This window comes from Podarcis bocagei (assembly GCF_964188305.1).
Source record: "Podarcis bocagei genome assembly, chromosome: 3".
In the NCBI taxonomy this organism is placed as follows: Eukaryota; Metazoa; Chordata; class Lepidosauria; order Squamata; family Lacertidae; genus Podarcis; species Podarcis bocagei.
In genome coordinates this window covers 43,110,539-43,138,182 of record NC_138127.1, presented here as the reverse complement: position 1 = coordinate 43,138,182, position 27,644 = coordinate 43,110,539, and the positions used below count along the sequence as shown (strand labels likewise).

General features: G+C 45.3%; 1 protein-coding gene across 4 annotated transcripts; it reads right to left on the bottom strand.

Annotated features, from left to right (window-relative positions):
• Positions 1 to 78: 78 nt before the first annotated feature.
• Positions 79 to 27,644, bottom strand: HEY2 (hes related family bHLH transcription factor with YRPW motif 2). Of its 4 annotated transcripts, none has more exons than XM_081187767.1 (5): positions 27,545 to 27,644; positions 16,560 to 16,638; positions 16,366 to 16,449; positions 8,332 to 8,413; positions 79 to 2,138 (listed from the first exon to the last, which is right to left on the bottom strand). In XM_081187767.1, exons 2-5 carry the CDS (start codon positions 16,581 to 16,583, stop codon positions 1,465 to 1,467), a joined length of 864 nt encoding a protein of 287 aa, XP_081043893.1. In that variant the 5' UTR covers positions 16,584 to 16,638; positions 27,545 to 27,644; the 3' UTR covers positions 79 to 1,464. The 4 variants fall into 4 exon arrangements, with proteins under 4 accessions (XP_081043893.1, XP_081043891.1, XP_081043892.1 ...); XM_081187765.1 differs by lacking the exon at positions 27,545 to 27,644 and adding an exon at positions 26,880 to 27,048; XM_081187766.1 differs by lacking the exon at positions 27,545 to 27,644 and adding an exon at positions 21,182 to 21,561.

Here is a 27,644-nt window from a genome sequence, read left to right as displayed (position 1 = left end):
TCCATCTAGGCTGATCTGAACTTCTACCTCACAGACAGACCTTTCACTTCCAGCGGGCACACCAAAACAAACCAGAAGTCAGTCAAAAAAAGACTTCATTTAATTAGTGATACTTAAAGACTTTTGCATAGAAAAAAAAGGTTAACAAAATAATGCACAATTTTCCCACCCCACCCCTGACTAGGAACAGTATTTTTAAAACAAATATTTTAAAAGTATATTTTGCATAATGTTTAACATTCTCACTGCTTATTGCTTTCTCCACACAGCAGAGAAATGAAGTGCATAATAATACATGCTGTGCTTTTATTTAACTTGCTTCCCCGACCCACCCCCAACAACAAACTTTCTAGCTCTTGAGTCAATGAATTAAAATACTTGTTATTTCATGTTGCTGCAATAAAATAAAAAAAAAGCAAAGCATTTTTGTAGCACTGCTTGTCTGGGTAGTAAGAACATAACTTAAACTCCCAACACTTTTGTTTGGGTTGAGAACTGAACCAATACAAAAACACTGGCAACGGAGAAAGACAACCCAAAGGATCCTGTTGCCTGCATTACAGCTACTCATTCATGCCAATTCCCAACAGCTGACTATGAAGAGGACTTGCATCCCATCTGGAGGATGCAGTATTTTCGCTTGCAAAGGGAATCAAATAAGTCAGATTTATCCTGGTGTTCACACATGTACATGTAACACACTTGGCTATAATTTTATGCCACCTAGTGCCAGGATGCTTGAAGTCTTGCAAGACCAAGCACTGGAAAGATCAGTGCTTTTGTCAATATCATGCATGTCACCATTTGACAAGTCTGCACAAAGAAAGTGAATTAGATCAGATTAAATTTAGTGCATACATCCTCAGTTATCTGCTTGGTATTCCATAGTTTGTAATCCTGCACAGTTAGCTGGCTTAGATCCCACTCATGTCAAGGGAATACAGCCTTAGGGTATACATTTTGTTCAAGAATGGTATCCCTGTGCTGGATCTCTGTACTCTTCTCTCCAGCATTATTTTCATACTTGGACTTTTATTATTTGCCTTGTAAAGAAAAACACATACACGTGCACACCCACACCCACACCCCACACACATTTGGAAGAGGTCAGGCACTTGCGCATTTTAAACTTAGCGTTCATCTTTCAGGTAGGCTTCTTTAGCTATAAACCCAGCGCCCCTTTAACAAATAAAAATGCATGGCAAGAGGATTAATTCTACACTCTATACATTTCTCAGGAAATGCCTAAAGGGGAGTCATCGTTCTTGAAGATCATTGTGGTCCAGTCTGTTGAACAAGAAAGACCTCCTATTCATTTTGACCAATATTAAGGCAGAATACGTCTTACTATTTCTCTCCCGTCTTCTGGGAATCCAAAGGGCTACTTGACCTGTTAACAGTCTTTGTGTGAAAGACTTCCTATTGCAACTGTAAAATGCCCCAGGAAGGCTTGCGTAGATTTTTTTAGAAAGCTCCAACTTCAGTCCCCCAGGGTCGGTAGGGTTTACTGCTTCCGTTCCCACTGGCTTGCTGCGGGCTGGCAGATGCTGATACGGACAGCGGTGGGCTGATTGCTGTTGCAGCTGCCACTGCGGCCGCTGCACTAGGTGGCAGCATTGGGAATGCCCCAGCAAAAGAGAGTGGAAAGCTCTGAGCTGCCGCTGCCGCTGCAGCATGTACGGTGGCCGAGAGCGAGAGGAGAGAGGTAGAAAGTGGCGGGACGCAGGGAGCAACGCTGCCGGCAGAGGGCACTCTAAGCGTAGAATCGGCATGCGCAAAAGTGGCCGTGAGCAGAGCAGATCCATGGGGAGGCACTTCTGATGCTGTCGAGAGTCTGCATGGGGAGATGTCAGAAGTGTGGAGTCCATTCTGCTGCAGTAAAGCTGCAGGGAGATGGTGGAAAGCTGCCGCCCAGTGGTGAGGATGCAAAGGGTGGTGGTGATGTGCCATGGTGGAGGTCATTGCTGCAGCTTCCCTCTGAGAAGCACATGAACTGAGATGAGAGACTAGTCTAACTCTTAGAGGGTCAGATGTGTCCAGTCCTTCCACTGAACTCAGGTATCTTGCAACTTCAGTTAAGCATTCTCGAAACCCAATGCTAATGAAATCCATGGCGAGAGCATGAGCGTCAAAGTAACCTGGAACACAGAAAGCAAGAAATGAATTTAGCGACCCAATGGGATTTCTTTGTTTTTTTCTTTTCTTTTGGTCTTTCTTGAAATGGCAGTTCTATAATATTCTAGCTCAGGGGTCAACAAACCTTTTCAGCTGGGGGCCAGTCCACTATCCCTCAGACCTTGTGGGGGGGCAGACTATATTTTTTGGGGGGGAAATGAACAAATTCCTATGCTCCACAAATAACCCAGAGATGCATTTTAAATAAAAAGACACATTCTACTCATGTAAAAACATGCTGATTCCTGGACCATCCACAGGCCGGATTTAGAAGGCGATTGGGCCGGATCCGGCTTCCGGGCCTTAGTTTGCCTACCCATAGAATCATAGAATCATAGAGTTGGAAGAGACCACAAGGGCCATCGAGTCCAACCCCCTGCCAAGCAGGAAACACCATCAGAGCACTCCTGACATATGGTTGTCAAGCCTCTGCTTAAAGACCTCCAAAGTAGGAGACTCCACCACACTCCTTGGCAGCAAATTCCACTGTCGAACAGCTCTTACTGTCAGGAAGTTCTTCCTAATGTTTAGGTGGAATCTTCTTTCTTGTAGTTTGGATCCATTGCTCCGTGTCCGCTTCTCTGGAGCAGCAGAAAACAACCTTTCTCCCTCCTCTATGTGACATCCTTTTATATATTTGAACATGGCTATCATATCACCCCTTAACCTCCTCTTCTCCAGGCTAAACATGCCCAGCTCCCTTAGCCGTTCCTCATAAGGCATCGTTTCCAGGCCTTTGACCATTTTGGTTGCCCTCCTCTGGACACGTTCCAGTTTGTCAGTGTCCTTCTTGAATTGTGGTGCCCAGAACTGGACACAGTACTCCAGGTGTGGTCTGACCAGAGCAGAATACAGTGGCACTATTACTTCCCTTGATCTAGATGCTATACTCCTATTGATGCAGCCCAGAATTGCATTGGCTTTTTTAGCTGCCGCGTCACACTGTTGGCTCATGTCAAGTTTGTGGTCAACCAAGACTCCTAGATCCTTTTCACATGTACTGCTCTCAAGCCAGGTGTCACCCATCTTGTATTTGTGCCTCTCATTTTTTTTGCCCAAGTGCAATACTTTACATTTCTCCCTGTTAAAATTCATTTTGTTTGTTTTTGCCCAGTTCTCTAATCTGTCAAGGTCGTTTTGAAGTGTGATCCTGTCCTCTGGGGTGTTAGCCACCCCTCCCAGTTTGGTGTCATCTGCAAATTTGATCAGGATGCCCTTGAGTCCATCATCCAAGTCGTTGATAAAGATGTTAAATAAGACCGGGCCCAAGACAGAACCCTGTGGCACCCCACTAGTCACTCTTCTCCAGGATGAAGAGGAACCATTGATGAGCACCCTTTGGGTTCGGTCTGTCAGCCAGTTACAAATCCACTGAGTGGTAGCAGAGTCAAGACCGCATTTTACCAGCTTCTTTACAAGAATATCATGGGGCACCTTGTCAAATGCCTTACTGAAATCAAGGTAGGCTATATCCACTGTGTTCCCTTCATCTACCAGGCTTGTAATTCTGTCAAAAAATGAGATCAGGTTAGTCTGACATGACTTATTTTTCAGAAATCCATGCTGACTATTGGTGATCACAGCATTCCTTTCTAGGTGCTCACAGACTGTTTGCTTAATGATCTGCTCCAGAATCTTCCCTGCTATTGATGTCAGACTGACTGGGCGGTAATTATTTGGGTCCTCTCTTTTCCCCTTTTTGAAAATAGGGACAACATTTGCCCTCCTCCAGTCTGCCGGGACTTCGCCTGTTCTCCAGGATTTCTCGAAGATGACTGCCAGTGGTTCTGAGATCACATCTGCCAGTTCTTTTAATACTCTTGGATGCAGTTCATCTGGCCCTGGAGACTTGAATACATCTAAACTAGCCAAATATTCTTGTACTGTCTCCTTAGTTATTCTGGGCTGTGTTTCCTTTGCTGAATCATTTGCTCCAAATTCTTCAGGTCGGGCATTGTTTTCTTTATCGGAGAAGACTGAGGCAAAGAAGGCATTGAGGAGTTCAGCCCTTTCTGTGTCCCCTGTTTGCATTTCACCATCTTCTCCTCTGAGTGACCCCACTGTTTCTTTGTTCTTCCTTTTGCTACGAACATACCCATAAAAGCCTTTTTTGTTGCTTTTAACCTCTCTAGCAAGCCTGAGTTCATTCTGTGCTTTAGCTTTTCTGACCCATGATCTAGCTCTTTCTCTTTAAGGCTCCCAGAACATTTTTTCCAAACGGCTTTTGTATTATGCATATGCTCACTGATGGAACTGAAATGTGCTAAAGTCAACGTGCAACCAGACATTAGTGAGAAAGAATTAAGACCATCAGTGTCTGAGACTCTTCAAACACAAACACACACACACACACACACACACACACACACACATTTTGAACAATAGGAAAAGGATTAAAAAGACTAAACTTCCAATGCAAGATTTTCAACCATATTGCTGAACAATGCCTGTGTATGTCACATACATAGGCACATAATAATTAGCCTTTGAAATCCTGTTCCTTTTACAGTGATATTTAAATACAATATTTGCAATATTTCAATATTGTGGATTTGCTCCTCCATACAACTGGTGCTTGCCATTATTATTATTTTAACAAAAAAACCAAGGTCTTCTCTGGGTGGGTGAAACAAAGAGCATCTCATTCTATTAAAGCTGTCGAGGACCCAGAATGCAGCAGCTTTATAAAGGGGTGAATCCTGCATTAGGAATCATTAGGAAAGGGACAGATAAGAAAACTGTCCATATTATAATGCCTTTATACCAAATTATTTTGCAAGACCAAATTTGAAATAAAATGTACAACTCTGGTCAGATAGTCTCAAAAAGGATATTGTAAAGCTTTTGAGGCCCATGACACAATTGCATTGTATTTTAGAGGAGTGCAGCTTGGGAATGTCAATCATGGTGAAGGACTACTAGTAATGTGAGTATTTAAGACCATGTGTGTATTAGTAGGAACAGGAAGACACATTACCAGTAGTTAATGAAAGATAACCATTTATCTTTCCAAAGGAAAAAGTGGCTGTTGTCCCACTGATCAAATTCACAAATATTCCCTCTTCAAACAAACATTCCTAGCATCATTTTTGAAAATACCAGTTCTTAAGGTTCAGCAACCTCCCAAATTCTTTTTAAAATCAAGTACAGTGGTACCTCGGGTTACATACGCTTCAGGTTACCTACGCTTCAGGTTACAGACTCCGCTAACCCAGAAATAGTGCTTCAGGTTAAGAACTTTGCTTCAGGATGAGAAGAGAAATCGTGCTCTGGCGGCACAGCAGCAGGAGGAGGCCCCATTAACTAAAGTGGTGCTTCAGGTTAAGAACAGTTTCAGGTTAAGTACGGACCTCCGGAACGAATTAAGTACTTAACCCGAGGTACCACTGTACAGCACAGAAGGAGTTTGTTTTGCACACATATTAAGTCGTGCAAATTGTTACAAGGATACTAAGAACGTATCTTTTATTTGATGTGCAGTACTTTGGTCTCCAGAGACAATCTGAAATAGTGTAGCAGGGGGAACTGGCAAGAAAGGAGGGCGATAGTTGTTAATGTTCCAACAACCTCTACGTGAAATACAGTTGTACCTTCGTTCTCAAATTTAATCCATTCCAGGAGTCCATTCAACTTCAGAAATGGTTCAACAACCAAGGCGTGGCTTCCTGCAGCTAATCGGAAGCCATGCCAGACGTTCAGCTTTCGAAAAACATTTGAAAACCGGAACAATCACTTCCGGTTTTCGATCGTTTGGGAGCCGAAACATTCAAGTTTAAAGGTGTTTGACTTCTGAGGTATGACTGTAGGGTGGTGGGTGGGGGGCATGCAAATGGTGCCTCAACTGGGAGAACGTGACGTCTGCCTGGCCCATTCCCCTAATAAAGAATTGCGCTGACAGGCAGGCACGCCCCCCCAACCCCAGGCGACTCCCTAGAGGGATAATGACTCATGACAACATGGTATGGGAATAAAATTGGCCACAGCTTTACTTAAGATTCAGATGTAGGGAGACCTTGGCTTAGGCATTGGGCGTTTATCCCTCCTAGTCCCCAGCCTGGGATCTGGGGAACATCAGGGTTATCCAAAATGTGTGGGGATTGGGCTGGCTCTGAAAAACGTATGTTTAAGCAGAGAGCCCGCCCCCCATTTTGCCACAACGTAGGGGAGACCACTGACAACCTATCGGCGTATGGCCAATGACTCCCCTCAAAACAACCCCTTTAATGGGGAACCCGGGGATCGCTGCCGCAGTGGGGGCATGGGTCACCGCTTCATGCCCCCCCCCCATTTAGGGAAGATAGACTAAAGGATTCCGCCCAAGGCCTGAAACTGCCAAAGTTGTGCCGTTTTGCTACGGGGAAGGCAAAATCTGCCAATTCAGGGAAATCCCTTCCTTTCCAGTCCTTTAACAGCAACCAATGATGTAGCAGCGCCCACATACCTGTGGAGAAGAGGTTAACCTGCAAAAGAAGGCATAACTAAGGGAGGGCAGGGTGGAGCCGAATGAGGACTCCCAGGTAAGTTCCACCCTCTATTGTGTGGGCAGGGAGGTCCCACCCTACCTGGCCAACTCCCCTGGCAATGCCCCCCCTTGCCGGGATTGGTTAACTGTCTGAGGTTAGGCGGGAACCTCCTGGTATCCTGCGTGGGAGGGGGCAAAGCCAGGTTATATTTTAAGGAGCTGCGTAGGGTCGGGGGGGGGGCTGCGTGCAACCACGCAAAAAACACCCATTTGATGTGGGGAGTGGTCATTCCCATCTTAATACTAATGCTCATGTTAATGCTAATGTGTTTATACCAGGGATGGGGAACTGGTGGCCCTCCAGATGTTGGGCTCCCAACTCTCATCAACCCCAGCCAGTATGGCCAATTGTCAGGGATAATGGGGTTCCCTAACCTTGATTTATTACAGGAATGGGGAATAAATGAAACAACAACTGCTACTATTGAAGAAGAAGAAGAGGACAACGTCGTTGGTGGCCTTCCAGTTGTGGATGTAGTGCAACTCCTATCACCCCGGCCATGAACCACACTGAACAGAGCTGATATCCAACAATATCTAGAGGGCCGAAGTTATTCATCTCCAGTTTATACAAGGCTTGAGGATGCTCAAAACCCTTCACATACATTTGCACAGGAATTCAGACAGTCATACTGTAAGGCATACTTCCAACTGGAGAATGGGACTGAATATGAGATACAGTGGGTTGGGTAAGGCCACCAGTGAATGGGAAATACTGTGGAAAGATCTGAGTTACACAGTTTCCAGCACTAAAGTCCCAAATATTACATATTTACCAGTGTTCAAAACTTCCTATTCACTTTATCAATTTCAATTTACAAAACAACAAAAATAAAGTAACCCATAAAAATATTTTAAATTAACTTTCTAGGCTTCCAGATGTTTGGCTTCTGAATTTCTAGTGTGCAGTGCAACTAGATTTTCAAAAATTCTCTAAAGCAAAGCAGCTTGCTTTTCTTTTTTTTCAAAAAATGAGATAAGAAAAGAGACATTATTCTCTTCGAAAGCCACATTCCCAATTCCACATCGCAAACATGCAGACACACAAAATAAGCACTGATTGTGGATAGTTCTTTTTCTAGTGGTATTGGGTTTCCTCTTAACAATCCAACAGAAGATCCAAGCTTAGATGCTGTCCTGGTGAATGAATGGCACAGCCTAATTTTGCATGGAAAACATTCTTTCTAGAACAAAGGGCAATACATAAACAATAAGGAAAGTTTCCTCTGGATCCACTTCCCGTGGTATAGCAGCTGCATAATGAATTTTAACTTTGGTTTTTCATGCAGCACAATTGTTGCCGCAGCCCTCCTTGTTTATGTTTGGATGTTTGGGGTATTTGTTTTGTCTCCCTTGTGCCGATTTCAGTGCTCTTTGGAAACCCCAAACAAATCTCTGACTGGGCTGCCTGTGAATGAAGCCTTTACTCTCCCACAGTGTTATGAAAGCAAACACAAGCCCAGGGTCAAGTGGTTCCTTTGTCCCCGTAGTTCTTTCCCACGAGTTCAACCCTGCCTTTAGCATTGATTTCCAGTCCTTTAATCTAGAACTGCCTATCCCAGCTTGTCAAAGGGAGCGTTTGCTGAGATTTCCCCCTGCTAATATTAGAAACAGTACAAAAATCAATTCCTTACCTTTCCCGCCTGTCGCCTGGAGCATCTTCAAATGATCCACTGTCATTTGCAGGATTTCTGCTTTTTCTAATTTGGCAGATCCCTTTGAGATAAGAGGCACAAACAATAAAAGCTTAAAAGTATTGCATGCTTTGATTTGGTATACCCTCTTTTGAGCTCCATCTTATGGTTTCAATTTTCCCAACCATTAGAGCATTCTCAGTTTAATTCTTCTACCCAGCATCTGTATCCCACACTTTATTTTTGCACACAAGTACTATATTACAGTTTCTAGAGTGGCATAAACTGAACACACATTTTCTATGAAGCACAGAGTAGTGCAAACAAGGAAAACATGTATAGTAGATATACACATTCACAACTTTCAAAGCAGCATTTAAAAAATCTGTATTATTATTTATTAATTTTACACATTGCCTTTCCCCACCAGAACCGGGACTCAAGTAAGCTTACACAAATTAAAAGAAGCCTGAATAAAACACAGAAAGCTAAAAGCTAAAAAAAAAGTTTAAAAGTAATTGAACTTTAATAATCAAATTAAAACAATGGGGGGGACCTATTAAAATACAGATACTAAAAACAGCACAGCACTATTAAAAACCCTTTCCTTAAAAGCCGTCAGTTCCCAAAGGCCTACTGGAATAAAATAGTCTTCACCTGCTGGCAAAAAGAAAACAAAGAGGGAGCCAGTCTAGCCCCACTAGAGATGGAGTGCCAAAGTCTGGGAGCCACCACCAAGAAGGCCCTCTCCTATGTCCCAATAGATGTGCCCGTGAGGGTGGTCGGACTGAGAGAAGGGCCTCCAGATCTTAGAGCCAGGGCAGGTTTGTATGGGAAAATACAGTTCTTCAGGTAGCCTGGGAATAAGACACACAGGACTTATAACCAGCACTTTGAATTGTGTCTGGAACAGACCAGTGGAGCTGTTGGAACAAGGAAGTTGTATGCTTCCTATAAGCAGCTCTGGCCAACAGCTTGGCTGCAGTCAGGGCTGAATCCAGGAACACACCCAAACTGCGAAACAGAATCTTCAGGGGGAGTGTTACTCATCCAGCACAGGCTGAAACCCAGTTCCGTTCTGCCTTCCAAATGACCAAGAGCACCTCTGTGTTGTCTGGGTTGCATTTCAATTTGTTCACCCTCATCCATCTAGTCCAGGGGTGTCAAACTCAAATTAATCGGGGGCCGCATCAGCAGTTTGGTCACCCTCAAAGGGCCGGTTGTATCTGTAGGACTATGTGTGAATGCATGTAAAGTGGAGGTTTCCTGTGTAGAACGGCCGGCGCCGTTAGAGGGCAGACGTTCTCTGGCTTGTAGGCTGCCGTGCATGCGCTGAAGAGGCGGCTTTCTTGTGCCAAAAAAAAAGAAGAAGCGAGAATAAAAGGTCAAGGCCCTCGGGCCTTGTGTTTGACACCCGTGATCCAGTCCATTAGTGATGGCAGACACTGGCTTAGAACCGATACAGCTTCCTTGGATTTAGGTGGAAAGGAGGAACAGAACTAGGTTTCATCAGCACACTGGTGACACAAAACCCCAAAAAAACCTCTGGATGACCTCTCCCAGAGGTTTCATTGTAAATGTTGAATAGCGTGGGGGACAGAACAGAACCCCGAGGCACTCCACAGGCAAATGGGCAAGGCATCAAACAAGAGCCCCCTACCACAACTTTCTGGGGCTGGATCTACACATGTCAAAGAAGCAATTCAGTTAAACGCGTTGTAAACTCATATGGGGAAATCTGGTAGGGAAAGACGGGTCTCCACAGCGCCACCTGGTGTCACAGTGTTTCTTTACCAAATTACAGTAATGGACCCCCTGTAAAACAGTGCCCCCAAGTCCCATCCCAGCAAGGTGGCCCAGAAGGATACCATGGTTAAGCTGCTGAAAGGACCAGCAAAACCAACAACAGGGACACACTCCCCCTGTCCAATTCCCAGCATAAGCCATCCACCAAGATGACAAAGACGGTATCTGTCCTACAACCAGACCTGAAACCAGATTGAAATGGACCTAGATAATCTCAGTAAGAAAAGGTGCAAAGATCCACACCAGATCTGAAAGGCAAAGAAAACCTCAGAGTTGCACAATGAGTTTTGTGCAGGACAATGTCCCAGTGAATTGTGCCTAATGAATGGGACAGCCGTAATGCCTAACAAGTTTATGCTTTACAGCTAAGGAAAAATATACCGTACTTGGTTTTAATACAAATTTTGTTCAGTTAATTATATATTTTTATTTTTAAAAAGCATTTGTTTACAAATCAGGAATTCAGGAGAGGGGTGGTATCTTTATCCCTGTACTTACTAAAAGGCTACCCACATTGACCCATCTTAGCGAAACTAGACATTCTTGTTCAAACCTATTCCTAGTCTTCACTTGGATAAAGAAGAGCATAGCTTCTCATTGAAAATCTAAACCCAATTCTGTGGAATGGATTCCCAAAAACAACCTATGAGACTTGGTTCATCTTTAAAATGGAAAAGTGAAACACACATGGTCCACATGAACAGGGGCCTCCCACCCAGGCATCCAACAAAGTGTCCTTCATCATTAAAGCTCATTGGAGCATGTTAGTCTTTAAATGTGCCACAAGAGTCTTTGATAATATTTAAATCAAAGGGGAGGAAGAACATGTTTTAGCAATACATATACTTCAATATTCATCTTGCAAAAAATCTCAAAAACTTTTTTTTAAATGCCAAGCTGCTCTAAGGGTTAAGTTGCAGTAGGCATGTTGATGACATCATGTTATGAATGATGCCAGATAAGATGCCCATCTTCTGGGGTCATAAAATCATTTTCTTAATTTTACTCTCACGGAAGAAAAAACCCTTTCTCCATTTCAACAGGAACCATACCCAAAACTTTCAGAACTGCCCTTATCTGCCCTTTCCCTTTCGGAAGCTTTGGGTGGGATTTAAGTAAGTTGTTGCATGTGTGAAACAAGATCCACTCTGATGGTGGAGCCTCCTCCCATCTCTTCTTTCCTGTGCCCCCTAAATCTTGGGAAAATCCCAGAATCGGTTTAGTGGCACATATGGGGGGGGGGGGAGTCCCATTGCATGAGCTTGTTCTCATGCTCATTCCCCACTTAGAGCAACATTGAATTCCACCTGTTATTTTCCAGTGCCACCAAAATGAAACACTTGAGTTATATAAGAAAGCACCAAGCTACATCCAATGCTGGCAGAGGCCAGCTTGTTTAGACTCCAGTCTGCCTCAATCACATAAAAAGCAAAGGAGTGGGGCAGCCCAATTTATATAGTAAAAGGGGTCAGTGGATCAGTGGAAGGGACTTGAACTATTCTAGGGCCTGCTGCTTATCTCCCCACAGCCTCCCTCCCCCATGTCACTTTATCCATCTTGAGCTCATTTCTGACATATGAAGCCAGCTGGCAGGAAAGTAATCTTGGAAAGGGGGGGTTAATTGTGGGAGGGATGGGGGTTCAGCACCCCCTACTCATACGTCCCTTTTATTCTCCCATGTGATTAGGTGTAAAATCATGGGTCTACCCCTACAGTGTGCAGTTATGTTCAGAGCTCCATCCGAGACTTGCTATGGCCATCCCAGTTCTATCAAGGCAAAGACAACCTACGTTTCATCTTGCATTACCTCAAAGCACATTGCTTTTCAATAGCACCTATTCACACATTCAGCTGCGAGTCAAGCCATCGAGTGCTGTGCTTGAACATGAGAAGTCCAAGTCTGTGCATCTTACTGAGCAACCAACTTCTAAAAGTCACTTTCTCTCTCAGCCTAACTAACTCCCAGTATGGTCCTCAGAATAAATGAGCAAATAACTGTGAAGCAATCTGTGCACTCAAAATTGCTCAGGCTCCGCAACACTCTGATCCCTAAAAGTCCATTATCTTTGCTGCTGGAACTCCATACACAATTTAAATATTCTTCAATAAATGTCTAAGACTGCTATAGGCCTTCAAATGTAAAGCTTGTGATTTCTGCTTAGCGACTCAATGATTTATTTATTTTTGTTGGAAGCACCCTCTGGTTTCTGCCATCAGCCAAGGGACCAAGGGCCAATGGAAGGTGGCACTCTTGGCCTCCCAGAAAGGGCATCATGGCAAAGGGAATTGCAGCATAGCCCAATCCATTCTCCATTGAAGGAGAAATTGCAAAGAGCTTGCTTCCCTATGAGGAAGAACCCTCTGATCCAACAGGGGAACCAAAAAGAAACATGCGCTGGCCCAGGGTACAAGCTTGTGTGTGCGCAAGTGTTGTATTGTAAGACAATCAGTCAATTGAAAGACTGGGGTATGTCTTAAAAAAAAAAGTTTAAGCAGAAATGGTCATCTTTCCCTTTGAAGAGCCAACTGAATGTATCTATATATAGCAGTCATAGAAGTCTGCTGAAGAACATTCATCAGTATCTTCAGTTGCACCAGTAAAGAGAATGGATGTGTAGCTTTTCTCAGGATGACTTGGATTACAACAAACCTGAATACTAATGCTTTTTTTCTCTTTTTTTTAAAAAGGCCATTTGATCAAGACTAGACAGCAACGATAACACGTGGCCTGGCAGACTGTATAAAAGTTTATTCCGATGGCCCTTTCCCCGTATTATTTATTATTTTTATAAATGTAATAAGCCTTGGCATTTTTAGATTTTATATGACCCGGGTTATCTCAGATTGCTTTGCTTTGCTTTTCCTTCCCCCGTCCTTATCTTTCCCCTGTATTACAACTTGTACTTTCCTCAGTGCTAATCTTTTCCATTGACCCAACACAAACATTTTTAGCAAGAGCTGAGTAATAGCTGCCCGATGCTGGGTAATTTCCAGGAGCTTTAGAAGCCTTTATAATGTTTGTGGTTTTCAAGAAGTAAACAATGCAATGGGACAATCAACTGTTGTCCCTTGTCCCACTTTCTCTGACTAGCTCAGGACAACTCCATGTTCCCATGCTGCCAAAGTCTGCTGAGCTTTGCAAGTTGCCAAAGGTATAGTGTGGGTAGCAGGAATGGTGTTTTGCCTGCTCATAGTCATCCCCCCCGCCCCATCTGCTTGTACCTGCATTAAAGGCCTAGTCTATGCATAGTATATACCATCTACTCCACCATATATAAAACACATCAACTTTCCCTTCAGTGAGATATGAGAAGGAGTTGCAAGAATAGGGAGATCTACATATGGCCTAAAATAAAAGTGCTTGTTTTCTTCCAATGTGGGATAGCTCCCTTAATAGAACATTTCATGACCATTGAGGGGGAAAGTAGTGTTGGGAATCAAAACTGGAGATGTAATACTTCCAGAAAATTTGAAGCCACGGGGAAGAGGTTTTCCCCCCAGTTTGGGTAAATATATATACGTGTGGAATATTTTACAAATATATAGGGTGTGTGTGCTTTCAACCATTAACAGTTTGAAAGTCACTTTGTTACCTTAGGAACATAAAATGTATTATGGTTTGCCATAAAATTATCATGTCTAGTTTATTATAAAGTACAGTTTATTCAGACAATAATCCCAAATTGACTCAGATTTAAGAAAATGGGGGGGAGAGATGTATCTGTGTATAAGGCGCCCCTTAATTTTTGACATTATTTTTAAGGGAAAAACCTAGTCTTATACACAAAAAATACTGTACTTTTTAAAAGAAAATGTTTACAAACTGAGCTACAAGCTGCTGAACTGTAAGGAACCTGACCTGTAAGAAATTTCTTTGACTATGCCAGTTTATGAGGAGCAGGCCAAAAAGAATAAAAACAAAAGAAAACACCAACATTATTAAAACAAGAAAAATATTACATCTCCTCCAGTCCTCCTGTGTCAAGCAGACATAAAGCACTAATTTCCATAAAAAGAAATGAGGGAAAAAGCAGGGGGATAATCAAGACTCAATGAATGTACATGAAATTTAATTAGCTCTGCTTTCTCAGCTATTGCTTTCAGTTTCTACTTCTTCCAATTCTTCATATTTGTCATCACTATAGTTATCATGGCCCTAAGGGTTGCCCAGTTTGAACTGACCTTCTCTATCCTTTCACAAAGGCGGCCCTGAAACCTTCTTCCATCCCTAGTGCCAATGGCAGCGCCCCCTAGAGGCAGAAATACATCTTCCTCTTTCACTTGAGAGCTGCACTAAGGACTCTCTTGTCCTCTTGTGTACAGGAATTGTAATCATCTGACACTGTTACATAGTCTCACATGAAAGTGTTCCTGTTAACAATAGTATTTTTGTTTGTCGTCCATTTTTTTTGTTTTGTTTATTCCAAAAACAACCACAGTCAGATGGGTGGGGTGAAAATTATAAAATTATTATAATATTATTGTCTTGTTATTCCAGACTAAGTGGTATGAACCTGAACCATGTAGTTTCAATTTTTGAAGGATGGAGAATAATTCCTCAAATACATAAACAAACATTCTCTCAAGAGTTTCAAAGTTAACTCGTGTAAGTTGATTTCGTACAGGTTTCATTGTGTTACATAGCATGATACTCATCTCACGCTTTCTTCCGTGCAAGCAATCCATTCCAGAGCCTACGTTCAAAATACTTACCACATAGAAAATGCATTGTATTCCCTTAGATTTCAATGACTCTGCTCCACACTGAGGTCGTAATCCTATGAGCACTCATCAGGGAATAAATCCCATTTAACTCAGTGGGACCTACTTCCAAGTAGACATTTATGTACAGGATTCCACTGTAAATCATAATGATTGCAATTTCGAGGCTGCAATTACATCTCCCAATTTTGGACCTATTGCATCTTCAGCACCAAGAGAAGCACCTTTCTGCAGTCTTCCCTCCCAAAGTCAAGGCATCACAACTGGTTACGTGTCAGTAATGAGATGCTAAAAACCCTCCAAACTTTTGTTATTGTTGAAGGGGCTTAATCGAGAGGTTCTGTTTTCATATTTAGAAATTATCCAAATACAACACTTGTGTTCCTCCAACTCTTATAAGCTGGTGACTGAAATGATTTAATTTTTCTCCTGTGCATGCAACACAACTTCACATCACCTTGAATAATTCCACAGAAGAGTAAGGTTCCTTTCATCCCATATAGTTCTATGATTCTACAAAGTCAGTGGAAATCTTTTGAAGTACGTTACGCTTAGCAATATTGACGAAACCTATTTGTGCTGTTCTCAGGAATCACAAATTTACATTTAAGAAAGGGGTTCTGCACAACATGTTTCACTTTTTTTTGCGAAAGCAAGATAAAAACATCCAAAATAAATAAAACACTATATAGAAAGATCTGCAATTACAATGAGTGTGCCGACACATTACATCAGGACATGTCGAACACAAAAGTTTTGGCTGGGACAATTCTGCAAGAAGAATGCTAATTTTATTTTTTAATAGATTAATTGTATAAACCAGCCTGGGATCTTCATAGATGTTGGGCAGCTTAAGAATGGAATAAATAACTTTTTTATATATAGGAAATAATTTTTATTCACCCTTCCTGATGTGATCACCCTGCAAAAACTTTCATTTAAAAAACTGTATTCCAACTTGGACCATTTTAAAGAGCTGCAGCACTAGCAACAACTGTTATATCTGAACAGCTTCTTTTTAAGAATTTAAATATTTATTTGAGAGAGTTTATTAAATAGCCAGCTTATTAAGGATCTGAAACAATCAGATTCTTTTACTAATTAAATTTAGAATTAAATAAGAAAAGTATCAGAAAGGAGAGGGATGAGAATACAATGCTGTTAAAAGATTTATGCAGGAGGGTATTTGACATGTGTGGGTTTTTTTAAAAAACTGTAAGGAATAAAGCACTTTTAAAAACAGCAAAACAAAACCACTACTGGAATGCATAGAAAGAACAGAGACAACACGAACACTATTGCCCTTAAGGGAACAGCAAACCAGAGAATGGAAATGTTTTTCAGCCTTGTGGAGAATTTTGCTTTTAATAGTTTTGCCACAACAAAGCATTTTATTGAAGTGCCTGCTCTGTGCCAGATCAGAACACATCCAGCCTTATTTTTAATGAGCTTTATGAAAGACCCAACATGACCAGATGAGTTGAGATACAGAATATTTATGCTTACTTGTTTTTCAAATGCTGTTGGCACAAGCCTCCTCAGTTCGGATAAACTGTTATTTATGCGATCACGGCGCCTTTTTTCTATGATCTATTGCCAAAACAAAGCAATAAATTGATATAAAAGTTAAGGTGCATAGAAGGTAAAAACAGCAGAAACAAATGCAATTGTTACATTAAAAATATAAAGGAAACCCTTACCCCTCTTCGCTTTTTCCTGGCCATGATCTGAGATGTTGTCGTAGGCGAATTTGATCGGATCACTGAACTGGCACTGTGCCTGAGGAACAGTTGAAAAGGCATGTCAGGTACAGCATCCTATTGTGTTGTTTGTTGCAGAGGTCTAAACAGAGCCAGCTCAAGACATTTTTCCGCCCGAGGCGAAGGAAAAGGTGGTGTCTTCTGCCAACACACACACAGAAGCCAATTCGACTGGAAGTTGAATCTTACTCCAATTACAAAATCTAACTTTACAAATGTTGAAAATGAAGGACAATTATTCCTAAGCAAGTATTGTATTACTCTGTCCTGTTTTGTACAACTTTTTTGTTTTCAGCTGTACTGGCAAAAGGACAGTCTCTTCCACACTTGAGGGCAGCAGGCTAGCGTAGGGGTGTCAGGGCAAGCCACATGGAACTCACAGCTGTCTTCTCCCCGTACCTCAGCATCTGCCACCTGAGGCGGCTGCCTCACTTTGCCTCATCATAGGGCCAGCCCTGGGTCTAATGCCTCCCTCCTCCCACCAACACGAGGGCTATGTAATTTATATCGTAAACCGCCCTGTGATCCTCAGATGAAGGACAGTATAGAAATTTTAAAAATAGGAATTATAATAACTTGAGGTTCTCTATATACTGTTGGACAGCCAACTCTCATTGGCCCCAATCAGGTTGGTCAATGGTTAAGAGATGGTGGGTCCAACAACATTTAAAAAGGCACGGGTTCCCCATTCCTGTTTCAAGTGCTCAGTAAAATATGGAAGCAGGCAGAAGAAAACTTTCACTACCACTCTTCAGCCCCATCACACCATCCCCTTTAGTTTTGCTCACCAAGAAGTTCATTTAAAAAATAAAAAGAGTCCTCCCAAAATATTCCACGGTCCTGAGTTCACCCTGACTGGGTGACCTCAGTACCGGCAAATATGTAAAATATTCATTATATATGATTTCAAATGTATTAACCATGTACTCAAAAGAACTACTGATTAAGTGTCTAATATTGAGCACCCTCAAGCCCACTGCTTCCAATACAGCAGAAATAAATACTTGATGCAAAAAGGACTTGCCTCTGACTTGCCTATGTTTAGCAGAAATTACTTTATCAAGCAAAAGATATAGAAGCAGCAGTCTGAAAAGGATTAGGCTCACTTCCATGTATTTTGCCGAGCACACACACAAGAAATATTCACAGCTGATGCAGGGCGCATGTATTTTGACTAAACTCACATCTGTGTACAAAAAACAACATTAACCAAAAAATGGTCATCACTTGGAAATACAAATATTACACCGAGATCAATGAGATTTTCTAACTACGCATGTTGTATTATAAAACGCTTCATATTCTAACAAACTTGATTAGGATGCTTGGGTTTTTCTTTGTTTGAAAAGCAGAGTGCCCAGCCATCAACAAAACTATCAGGCACTTCTGTTGTGCAATCTCCATTCACCTCAGAAGGATAACCTCAATTACAGCCCCTTTTAGTTGACAGTCACTTGAACCACTAGACCAGGCATAGGCAAACTCGGCCCTCCAGATGTTTTGGGACTACAACTCCCATAATCCCTAACCACTGGTCCTGTTAGCTAGGGATGATGGGAGTTGTAGTCCCAAAACATCTGGAGGGCTTAGTTTGACTGCACTAGCCTGCTTTGAATCTAAGGCAGTCCATCAATTATCCTCATCTGTCAATCACATTGCTTTAGATAATTCCAGATTAAATATTTTAAAATTCTTGAGACAATCCAGTCAGAGTTAAATAGTTGTATGTCCCACTGATTACTACGTAAGCCATTTTTTACTTCATTCTGAATAGATTGTTTCCTTTTCTTTTATAACAACCAGTTGCAATTGCATATGACATATATATCATCTGGACCTCAACGAAGAGGAAACTTTTTTTTTACTGACAGCCCGTATATTTAGGTGATCCTTTCTGACATACTACAGGCCCTAGAACCTAAATTTAGCATGCAAACACCTGTTAGTATTTCCTCCTCTGCATTTATCCAGCTACATTTTTTGGCTTCACTCAGATAACGACATTAATTGGAATTAAATTTTCTCTGTTGACTTCTACGATACTACCCCAGAGTAAGTGACTTGTGGCATACCACTACTGTAATTGGATTTAAGGTTTAAAACTTACACAATATTTCCATGAAATTCAGATGTAATTGTCCAGCTAATCTACACTAACCATCTTGATTGGGATTGAGACCGAACTACTACAGCCAGGGCGTTGTTGTTTTTTCAGCTGAAGCTCACAGGAGCTCAGTTCTAGCATCTCTCAGGTGAACACGGTGGAAGTTCATGGTGAGCTGCAGTATCTCTTTTGCTAGAAAAAAATTGCACTGTGTACAGCCTATATAAATCCAACTGGCTAACATTAAATACTACTACTGTGTAGATACCCTGAAACAGGTTAATTTAAAATGGATTATAAAAAGCAATTGGATTTATTGCATCATGTGGATAATGCCTCTTTAAACTCCCAAATCATGACATGTCTGAGTAAACCCAGGAGTACAGCATTTTAAAAGACAAAGGGAATCAATGACTGAAACAGTAATTTTACTGCTATCTTTTTACAGCATCTCTGTTAACAAAATTCTATCAAAAACTACCGCAGTGTGCAGGCAATCAACCCCCCCCCCCTTTTTTAGTCCCACTGGGCAATATCCAAGGAAGTCATATTCTGAGGGAACCCATTAAAATCAATGGACATGTTACTGAGTAAGACTAGGACTGGATACTACCAAGTTTTCAATGAGAGATTTAAGCATGCCACTGATATAATTGGGAGTTAAACATGTCTAACTCTGGCTGAACTTTGTTTTAGCTCTGCATTGTTTCATGAAATTAAATAGTAAGGGCAGCCTAAAAATTAGGCACAAATTGTGTTTATTAACAGAGCACTTAGAAAGTAAGTCCCCTACTGAGTAGGTGCCACTAACTGCGAGGTAAGTAGAGCTAGAATTGCAGTGTTACTTATTCAGTTGTTTTCTACTTTCTTCACAAACCAACGCCACTGCCTCTATATTGAGACTTGGTAAAATTCAAATTTATTTAGCTGATTAATCAACTAATATAATTCAGTTGGTTGACAGCCCTCTTATGAAAATATCTTGTTTTGCTTTGATAGCAAGCACCCTTTCTTCAAACACTCTCACCACAAACATCTCAAGGCCTTGAGGACTGTTACACAAGCAGATGTAATGAAGCATACCTTGTTCTACTTATCTCAACAATGCTCCAGCTCCACCTATTATTCTGAAGCAACTGTGCCCCCCCCATTTGATTTCTATAGCATTCTAATCAATCTCTCTTCTTTTCTAGGTTTCATCCATACTGCTGTTTAATGTGAATAGCCTGGTAGCTCCATTAATTATTCCTTGCCCATAAGAAAATCTCTTCTAAATCAATGCCTCCCACACTTTCTCCTCTATTAATCCAGATGTTTGAAGTATCCCTTGTTATGAGAAAATCCAGATTGATGGGAAAGAAAGTGTGGGAAGGCAGTGATCTGCAGAACTGAAGAATTTATGGAGGTATAGGAAACTTAGTTAAACAACAGTAGGTATGACTGAGACCTTAACTCATTTCCACCCCATCCTTACTAGCAGGCAAACCCAGGTCATTTGCTAGGAGGTGATTTATACTGGATTTGCCTTCTTTTCTGACAATGACCTACAACAGTACACACCTAGAAAGATTCTAGTAACACAGGATTAGTATTATAAGACTGGTTCAGGTATTTCAAGGGATGCCTCCCACCCCAATTCTAGTCTTGCAAGCGGCTGCAGCTACACTTTACACAGAATCTACTAGTTCAGTACTGCTACTACTCAACACATGCTAATTGTCAACAGCCTACAGGACACAAAATGTGATACTCCATTCCCCACACTCCCCTTTTTGCTTAACATCTAGCACTAAAGAACAGTTCCAAAAGATGTATATTGACCAAGACTATATGGCTGACTGTGATAAAAGTACAGTACTCTGCTACTGTTGCTATGTTTTTTCCCCTGCCCAGACAAACTTAAGGTACGCTCTTACATATATCCCCAAGAGAATTTTTTACAACCGAGGATGCCAGTGAGTGAAGGGGAAAGTAGATAGCTGGGTGAAAGAAGTGTGACGTCCGAGTAGGGTAGAAAATAGACCCCCTACTTTCTATTAGAACCTAACAAAATGGGGTGCCATTCATCAGGGCAGGACTTCAGAAGCCCGTCAACAAAATGAGTAAGTAGCAGGGCCACAAAGCTTAATAGGGCTGCCTTGCCACGTTTTTGAAGCAAATTGTCTAATACATATTAAAAGTGAAACAGGACTCTTACCCTGCTCCCTTCCACAAAACCATCAAAACCAGATCTAAAATTGCTTAACTGCCCCTCTGATGCCAGAATATTCAGCACTGCACAGAAGTCAAAAAGGGGCACCAAGAAACAATGGTCCCACACGGGTGGGGGTGCCTTTGATCTGGCTCCCCATCCTCCTCTTCCACCCCCTCCCACAGAAAAAGAGGAGGCACGGTCCAGATTTTTTGTTCTTGTTGCAAATAAAAAAAAAAACCCGGAACGAACAAACTTCGTCCTTACCCAGAGTAATTATTTTCACTCCCCACGTCTATAGTCTCGTCCATATCGCTGTCTGAGGTAGTTTCCTCACAAGGCCGCTTCATTGTGGCCCAAGGAAAGAGTCCAGCTTCCAAATCAGTAGATAAACAAGGAGAACTCAGGTCTGCGGTTTCCCTTTTTGGACAGTGACTCCGGATTAAAGCCCGCCTATCCCTCCCCAGCCGGCGCCAGCGAACTGAATGGATTTCTGAAGCTCTTTCCCACGCTGCAGCTCAGCCTCGAGCACAAGAGCCCGCCCACAGGAGGGGCGAAGCCACGCCCCTCCTCCTCCGGCTGAGCCCTCTGGATTGGGGCAGCGGAGGAGTGAGTGACAGGCCTCCTTCCCCGGCGCTTCTGCCCGCTTCTTCATTGGCTGAAGCGCGGCAGCGGTCCCGGCGCCAAACACTCCTGGGCGTCTTGGAAGCGTGGGAAAGCCCGGAGCACCTCGAGCGCGCAAGGGAGACGGGGAGGAAAGAGGGCGGGAGGGTGGCTGGAGCTGGCCGGGAGACACCTTCAGCTCTGCGGAGCTGGGCTGCAGCGCGGGGATAGCTCGGGCAGGAACTGATCAAAGCGTGTGTTTCTGCTAGGTGGCTTCGCAGCCAGCGAAGCAAGCCACAGACTGCAAAAGGGATTCATAAAACCCACATAAACAAGCGCAGATGCATGCGTGAATAATGTCAGTCCGGGCACGCAGCGTTTACACTTCTCAAATCTGACCCAACACTGGAAAAAGTTCCATACGAAAAAAAAGTTTGACGGGTGGAAATAATTTGCACCGACGTATATACTGCAGGAGAATACACAAAAAAGCTTTAGGGAAAGATCCGGGTGGAGGGGGCGAGCTTTGTCTTATTCATAAAACAAAGGGAGAAACTATGAAGAAGGACTGCTTGTAGGGGAGACAACTTTTTGGTCGTCTTAGGGTACAGTCTACGGATGAGGAAGAAGGATTTTTGTCAACAGGCGTAGGATTTCCCCCTTAGGTATCGCTCTCTTCCCACACTTCTGCAAGGAGAACCAAGCGCGCGGGCGTCTCTTTCTCCTTTGCAGACAGAAAGCGGAGAGTGGGAAGAGAGTTACAGATAGGTAGCCGTGTTGGTCTGCCATAGTCAAAATAAAAAATAAAAAAATTCCTTCCAGTAGCACCTTAAAGACCAACTAAGTTAGTTCTTGGTATGACCTTTCGTGTGCATGCACACTTCTTCAGATACTTCTTCAGTGGGAAGAGAGGTCACTTTAGGAATAATTAACAGCGGCACTTACAGGGTTCTTAAAAAAAATGTTTCAAATATGCTTTAGGATGTCTTTATCGCTTTATCACTTGTTTGCCATCCTGGGCTCTTTTGGAATGGTTCTAGAAGGTAGGAATCAAAAATAGCTGAGCAAATTGAACATCTGGAAATTTTCTTGCAGCTTGAGATATAACATGTAACACCATAAAGACACACTTTAGAAGAAAAGTCCTTGCACAGCATCAGAGGCCGCATTCTGCTTACAAAGATGCTTGTGGCCTATTAAAAGGAGGGAGCCACAACAAACTCGGCAGGCAGCGTTTGCTTTAGTTTGACAGAGTATTTAAACTAGGGCTCCCCCTCCTATTTGTTGGCGTATGTGATTTTGAGTGTGTCCTCTGGCCATGAACGTCTACAGCCTGCAGGATTTTTTCAGGGGAAAGGAAAAGTTGGTTTCTTATCTCCCTCCACAATAATAAATAAATAAATTAGTGACTGTACTCTTTGCTTCCTACCTCAGGTTCTACAAATGCCAGAACCTTCCTTTTAAAAAGAAAAGAAAGCTGGGATCCTTGGGATTAGGGTTCATGGAAGTGGGGGTTTCATTGCTTCTCACTGTATATCTCTGTTGGCAGTGTTTCTTATGGGAACCTGTTCTGTCTTCCAGTTCACAAGGCAACTGAGTGAAATGTAGTTGGAGCAGGGCCGGCTCAAGACAAAATGGCACCTCCCTTCCGCCATGGAAGAAGTGGAGGAGTGAAGATCGATACCAGGAACAAAGGCACTGGCAGAATCAAGATCTACATTGGGATCCATTGGCCTTGTGGATTCTGCCGCCTGAGGCAGTCACCTCACCTTGTCTCATGATTGGGCCGACCATGGATTGGAGGCAGAATTGGAATGGAAGAGGGTGGGAAATATTGGATTACCACTATATTTACATCTTGTTGCGTTTACAGCTTCAAATAATAGCAACATCAATACAGGTCAACTAACACAGTGTAGTCCTATACATGATGGAATTCAGTGGGCCTTATTTCAGACTCAAATAAATAAACCCAAAGGGATTTATTCCAGCACATTAAGGCTTCAGTGCACTCTCAACTCTTCACATAGACATTATAGGAGCATTTCGTGGATTAGAGATTTTTAGACTTCTGGCTCCTTTGTGCCTAACTCATTGACATGGTGTGATAGAATATAATAAGATGAAGGCAAACGTTAAAGAAAAAGGCAGTGAAGTGGGGAGTGTGAAAAAGAACCGAGGAAGAAAAGTGCAAGAAGAGGCAGGAACGACGGGAGAAGGGAGGGAAAAGGCCGCGCGATGGACACAGAATGGAGGGGGGACGGGCCTTTACAATGAATGTCAAACGCAGAGACTCGAGGAGAAAGGAGGAGGCAGGCGGGCACAGAGGCGAAAGAGGAGCGGGTGGAGGGCAAGGGCTGCCTTTGGTCGCCCGCCCGTGCTGCTGGCGGCGGCGGGGCGGCCTCCCCGTGTGAACAGAAACCCGACCCGTTTCAGCTCGGATGACTTTTGAAATGCAACCTGCCTCGCGCTGTCCCCCGGCCTGTCTGTCATCCGCCAGGCCTCTCCCCGCAAGGGCGGTGCCCTTTCCCCCACGGTCTCCTGCGCGCCCGACCAGGCCCCGTCCACCCCCAGCAGAGGAAAGGGACGCTGGGTGCTCTCGGAGGCGCTGCGCGGCCACATAACAAGAAGCCCGCAGACCTGAGCAAGAACAGGGTGTTATAGTTGGGAGCGTGAAGGCAGAGGAGGAACAGCAGCAACTGGATTTTGGCGACCATCCTAAATGGAAATGCGTCCAGCGACGCTTGCAGACCAGCGGACATAAAACCAAGCCGCTGTTCGTGCCCTTCACTCTCTGAACACCTAGTCCTAGACAGAAGCCACTTGGGAGAGGAAAAGGGTTAGGCCTTCTTTGTCTTTTCTCCTTTTCTGTTTCTCTCTCTTCCCTGCCCCTTCAGTGCCAAGATAATTCTTGGCCCCCCTTCAAAATCCCCCAGAATTAAATACAGATACAGTGGTGCCTCGCAAGACGAAATTAATTCGTTCCGCAATTCTCTTCGTCTTGCGGGTTTTTCGTCTTGCGATGCACGGTTTCCCATAGGAATGCATTGAAAATCAATTAATGCGTTCCTAGGGAAACCACCTTCAGGCCAGGTCCGGGGACAGTCTGTCCCCGGACCTCTTCTGAAGGCTGGGGGGGGGGACAAGGGCTTTTCATCCCACCCCCAGCATTTTAAAAAACCCTGGGACAGCGGAGGAGATCCGCTGTCCGGGGGATCTTAAAATGCTGGCGGGCGGCATTTTAAAATCGCCCCGGACAGCGGAGGACTTCTCCGCTGTCCGGGGCGATTTAAAAGCCCCTGGGAAGGCAGGCAGGGGGGAGCAAAGACTTTCGCCCCCTGCCCGCCTTCAGAAGGTGTTCCCACCCCCCCCGGCCCGGCTTCGCAGCAGCGCTACGAAGCCCGGCAGCTGGGGCAGCTGTTCCCGCGCCCCTCCCCCCTTCGGAACATCGTTCCGAAGTGGGGCGGCTGGGGCAGCTGTTCCCGCCCCACCTCCCCCCTTCGGAACATCGTTCCGAAGTGGGGCGGCTGGGGCAGCTGTTCCCGCCCCACCTCCCCACTTCGGAACAGCGTTCGGAAGTGGGGCGGATGGGGCAGCTGTTCCCGCCCCACCTCCCCCCTTCGGAACATCGTTCCGAAGTGGGGCGGCTGGGGCAGCTGTTCCCGCCCCACCTCCCCCCTTCGGAACAGCGTTCCGAAGTGGGGCGGCTGGGGCAGCTGTTCCCGCCCCACCTCCCCCCTTCGGAACAGCGTTCCGAAGTGGGGCGGCTGGGGCAGCTGTTCCCGCCTCACCTCCCCCCTTCGGAACATCGTTCCGAAGTGGGGCGGCTGGGGCAGCTGTTCCCGCCCCCCCTCCCCCCTTCGGAACATCGTTCCGAAGTGGGGCGGATGGGGCAGCTGTTCCCGCCCCACCTCCCCACTTCGGAACAGCGTTCCGAAGTGGGGCGGCTGGGGCAGCTGTTCCCGCCAGCCCTCCCCCCTTCGGAACATCGTTCCAAAGTGGGGCGGCTGGGGCAGCTGTTCCCGCCCCCCCTCCCCACTTCGGAACAGCGTTCCGAAGTGGGGCGGCTGGGGCAGCTGTTCCCGCCCCCCCTCCCCCTTCGGAACATCGTTCCGAAGTGGGGCGGATGGGGCAGCTGTTCCCGCCCCACCTCCCCCCTTCGGAACAGCGTTCCGAAGTGGGGCGGATGGGGCGGCTGTTCCCGCCCCACCTCCCCCCTTCGGAACAGCGTTCCGAAGTGGGGCGGCTGGGGCGGCTGTTCCCGCCCCACCTCCCCCCTTCGGAACATCGTTCCGAAGTGGGGCGGCTGGGGCGGCTGTTCCCGCCCCACCTCCCCCCTTCGGAACATCGTTCCGAAGTGGGGCGGCTGGGGCGGCTGTTCCCGCCCCACCTCCCCCCTTCGGAACATCGTTCCGAAGTGGGGCGGCTGGGGCGGCTGTTCCCGCCCCACCTCCCCCCTTCGGAACATCGTTCCGAAGTGGGGCGGCTGGGGCGGCTGTTCCCGCCCCACCTCCCCCCTTCGGAACATCGTTCCGAAGTGGGGCGGCTGGGGCGGCTGTTCCCGCCCCACCTCCCCCCTTCGGAACATCGTTCCGAAGGGGGGCGGCTGGGGCGGCTGTTCCCGCCCCACCTCCCCCCTTCGGAACATCGTTCCGAAGTGGGGCGGCTGGGGCGGCTGTTCCCGCCCCCCCTCCCCCCTTCGGAACATCGTTCCGAAGGGGGGCGGCTGGGGCGGCTGTTCCCGCCCCCCCTCCCCCCTTCGGAACATCGTTCCGAAGGGGGGCGGCTGGGGCGGCTGTTCCCGCCCCCCCCCTCCCCACTTCGGAACATCGTTCCGAAGTGGGGCGGCTGGGGCAGATGTTCCCGCCCCCCGCTTCGGAACAGCGTTTTAAAATGCTGGGGGTCGGCAGCGAACGCTCCCGACCCCCAGCATTTTAAAACCTCCCCGGGACAGAGACTTCTCTGCTGTCCCTTGGAGATTTTAAAATGCTGGGGGTCGGCAGCGAACGCTTCGCTCCCGCCCGCCAGCATTTTAAGATCGCCCGGGGCAGGCGGGGGGAAGGCAGGCGGGGGGGGGAGCAAAGACTTTTGCCCCCCGCCGGCCTTCAGAAGAGGTCCTCTTCTGAAGGCCGGCTGTGGGCGAAAGTCTTTGCTCCCGACCGCCAGCATTTCCCTATGGGCTTTCGTCTTGCGATGCAAGCCCATAGGGAAATTCGTCTTGCGAAGCGCCTCCAAAACAGAAAACCCTTTCGTCTTGCGGGTTTTCCGTCTTGCGAGGCATTCGTCTTGCGGGGTACCACTGTAAAACGTTTAGAAGGAAATTAGGAAACATCCCCGTTTTCTTCGCAGGAATATGAAATACCTAGGTTTCTCATGAACTCTGAAGTTTGTGCTTCTTCCCGACAAAAGGATAGCAATGAGAACTTTTTGCGAAGGCACTTTCAGGCTCCAGGCCGAACGTTCATGTTCGTGTTTTCTAAGTAAGCATCTGGGGGCCGCTTGCTTATTTATTTTCCTGCATTTCATGTCTCCCCCCCTTCCAACACGGGACCCAAGGCAGCGTATTCGGGGCTCCCGTGTAGTGACCCATCCGCGAACTGACCGATCTCAGACCTGCAGATCTCCAGCAGGGCGGCCCCCGGAGGCTAGCGTGCCTTTAGGCCGCGCCACGAGACGACGTTCAAATCAGTCTCGCGAAGCTTATTGGGCCCTGCTTTGGCCTTTCAGGGATGTGAGAGAGTGCGGGTTAACCGCACACGCGCCTTCCCGGGCCCCTTAGAGGATGCGGGGCGGGGGGGGGAATACAAAAATTATGCAACTAATAAATGATGGCACGGTATATCAGATATGTTCGGCTTTGGAAAAAGGGGCGCAAATATTCCGCCTCTCCTGCTCCATACTTGCGTGCTCTTAAAATGCTGGGACTTTAAAGAGTCGTAATGGCGGGTTATGGGCGTAGCTTAGCCGAAGTTGCAATGCCTCCAAGCGACCCAAGAACGTTAAGAAGAGCCTGCTCAGGCCTCTGACCCATCTAGTCCAGCATCCTGTTGTCACGGTGACCAACCTGATATCAGTGGGAAGGCCCGCAAGCAGGATGTGAAGCGCGCAACAGCACTCTGGCCTCCTG

Excerpts from the sequence above, each read along its gene's own strand:
- HEY2 (XM_081187765.1), bottom strand. The coding sequence starts at position 27,043 with ATGAAATGCAGGAAAATAAATAAGCAAGCGGCCCCCAGATGCTTACTT. Across the intron at positions 16,450-16,559 it reads CCAGGAAAAAGCGAAGAGGG|ATCATAGAAAAAAGGCGCCG; the intron begins GTAAGGGTTTCC and ends TTTTGGCAATAG. Across the intron at positions 2,139-8,331 it reads CCAGGCGACAGGCGGGAAAG|GTTACTTTGACGCTCATGCT; the intron begins GTAAGGAATTGA and ends TCTGTGTTCCAG.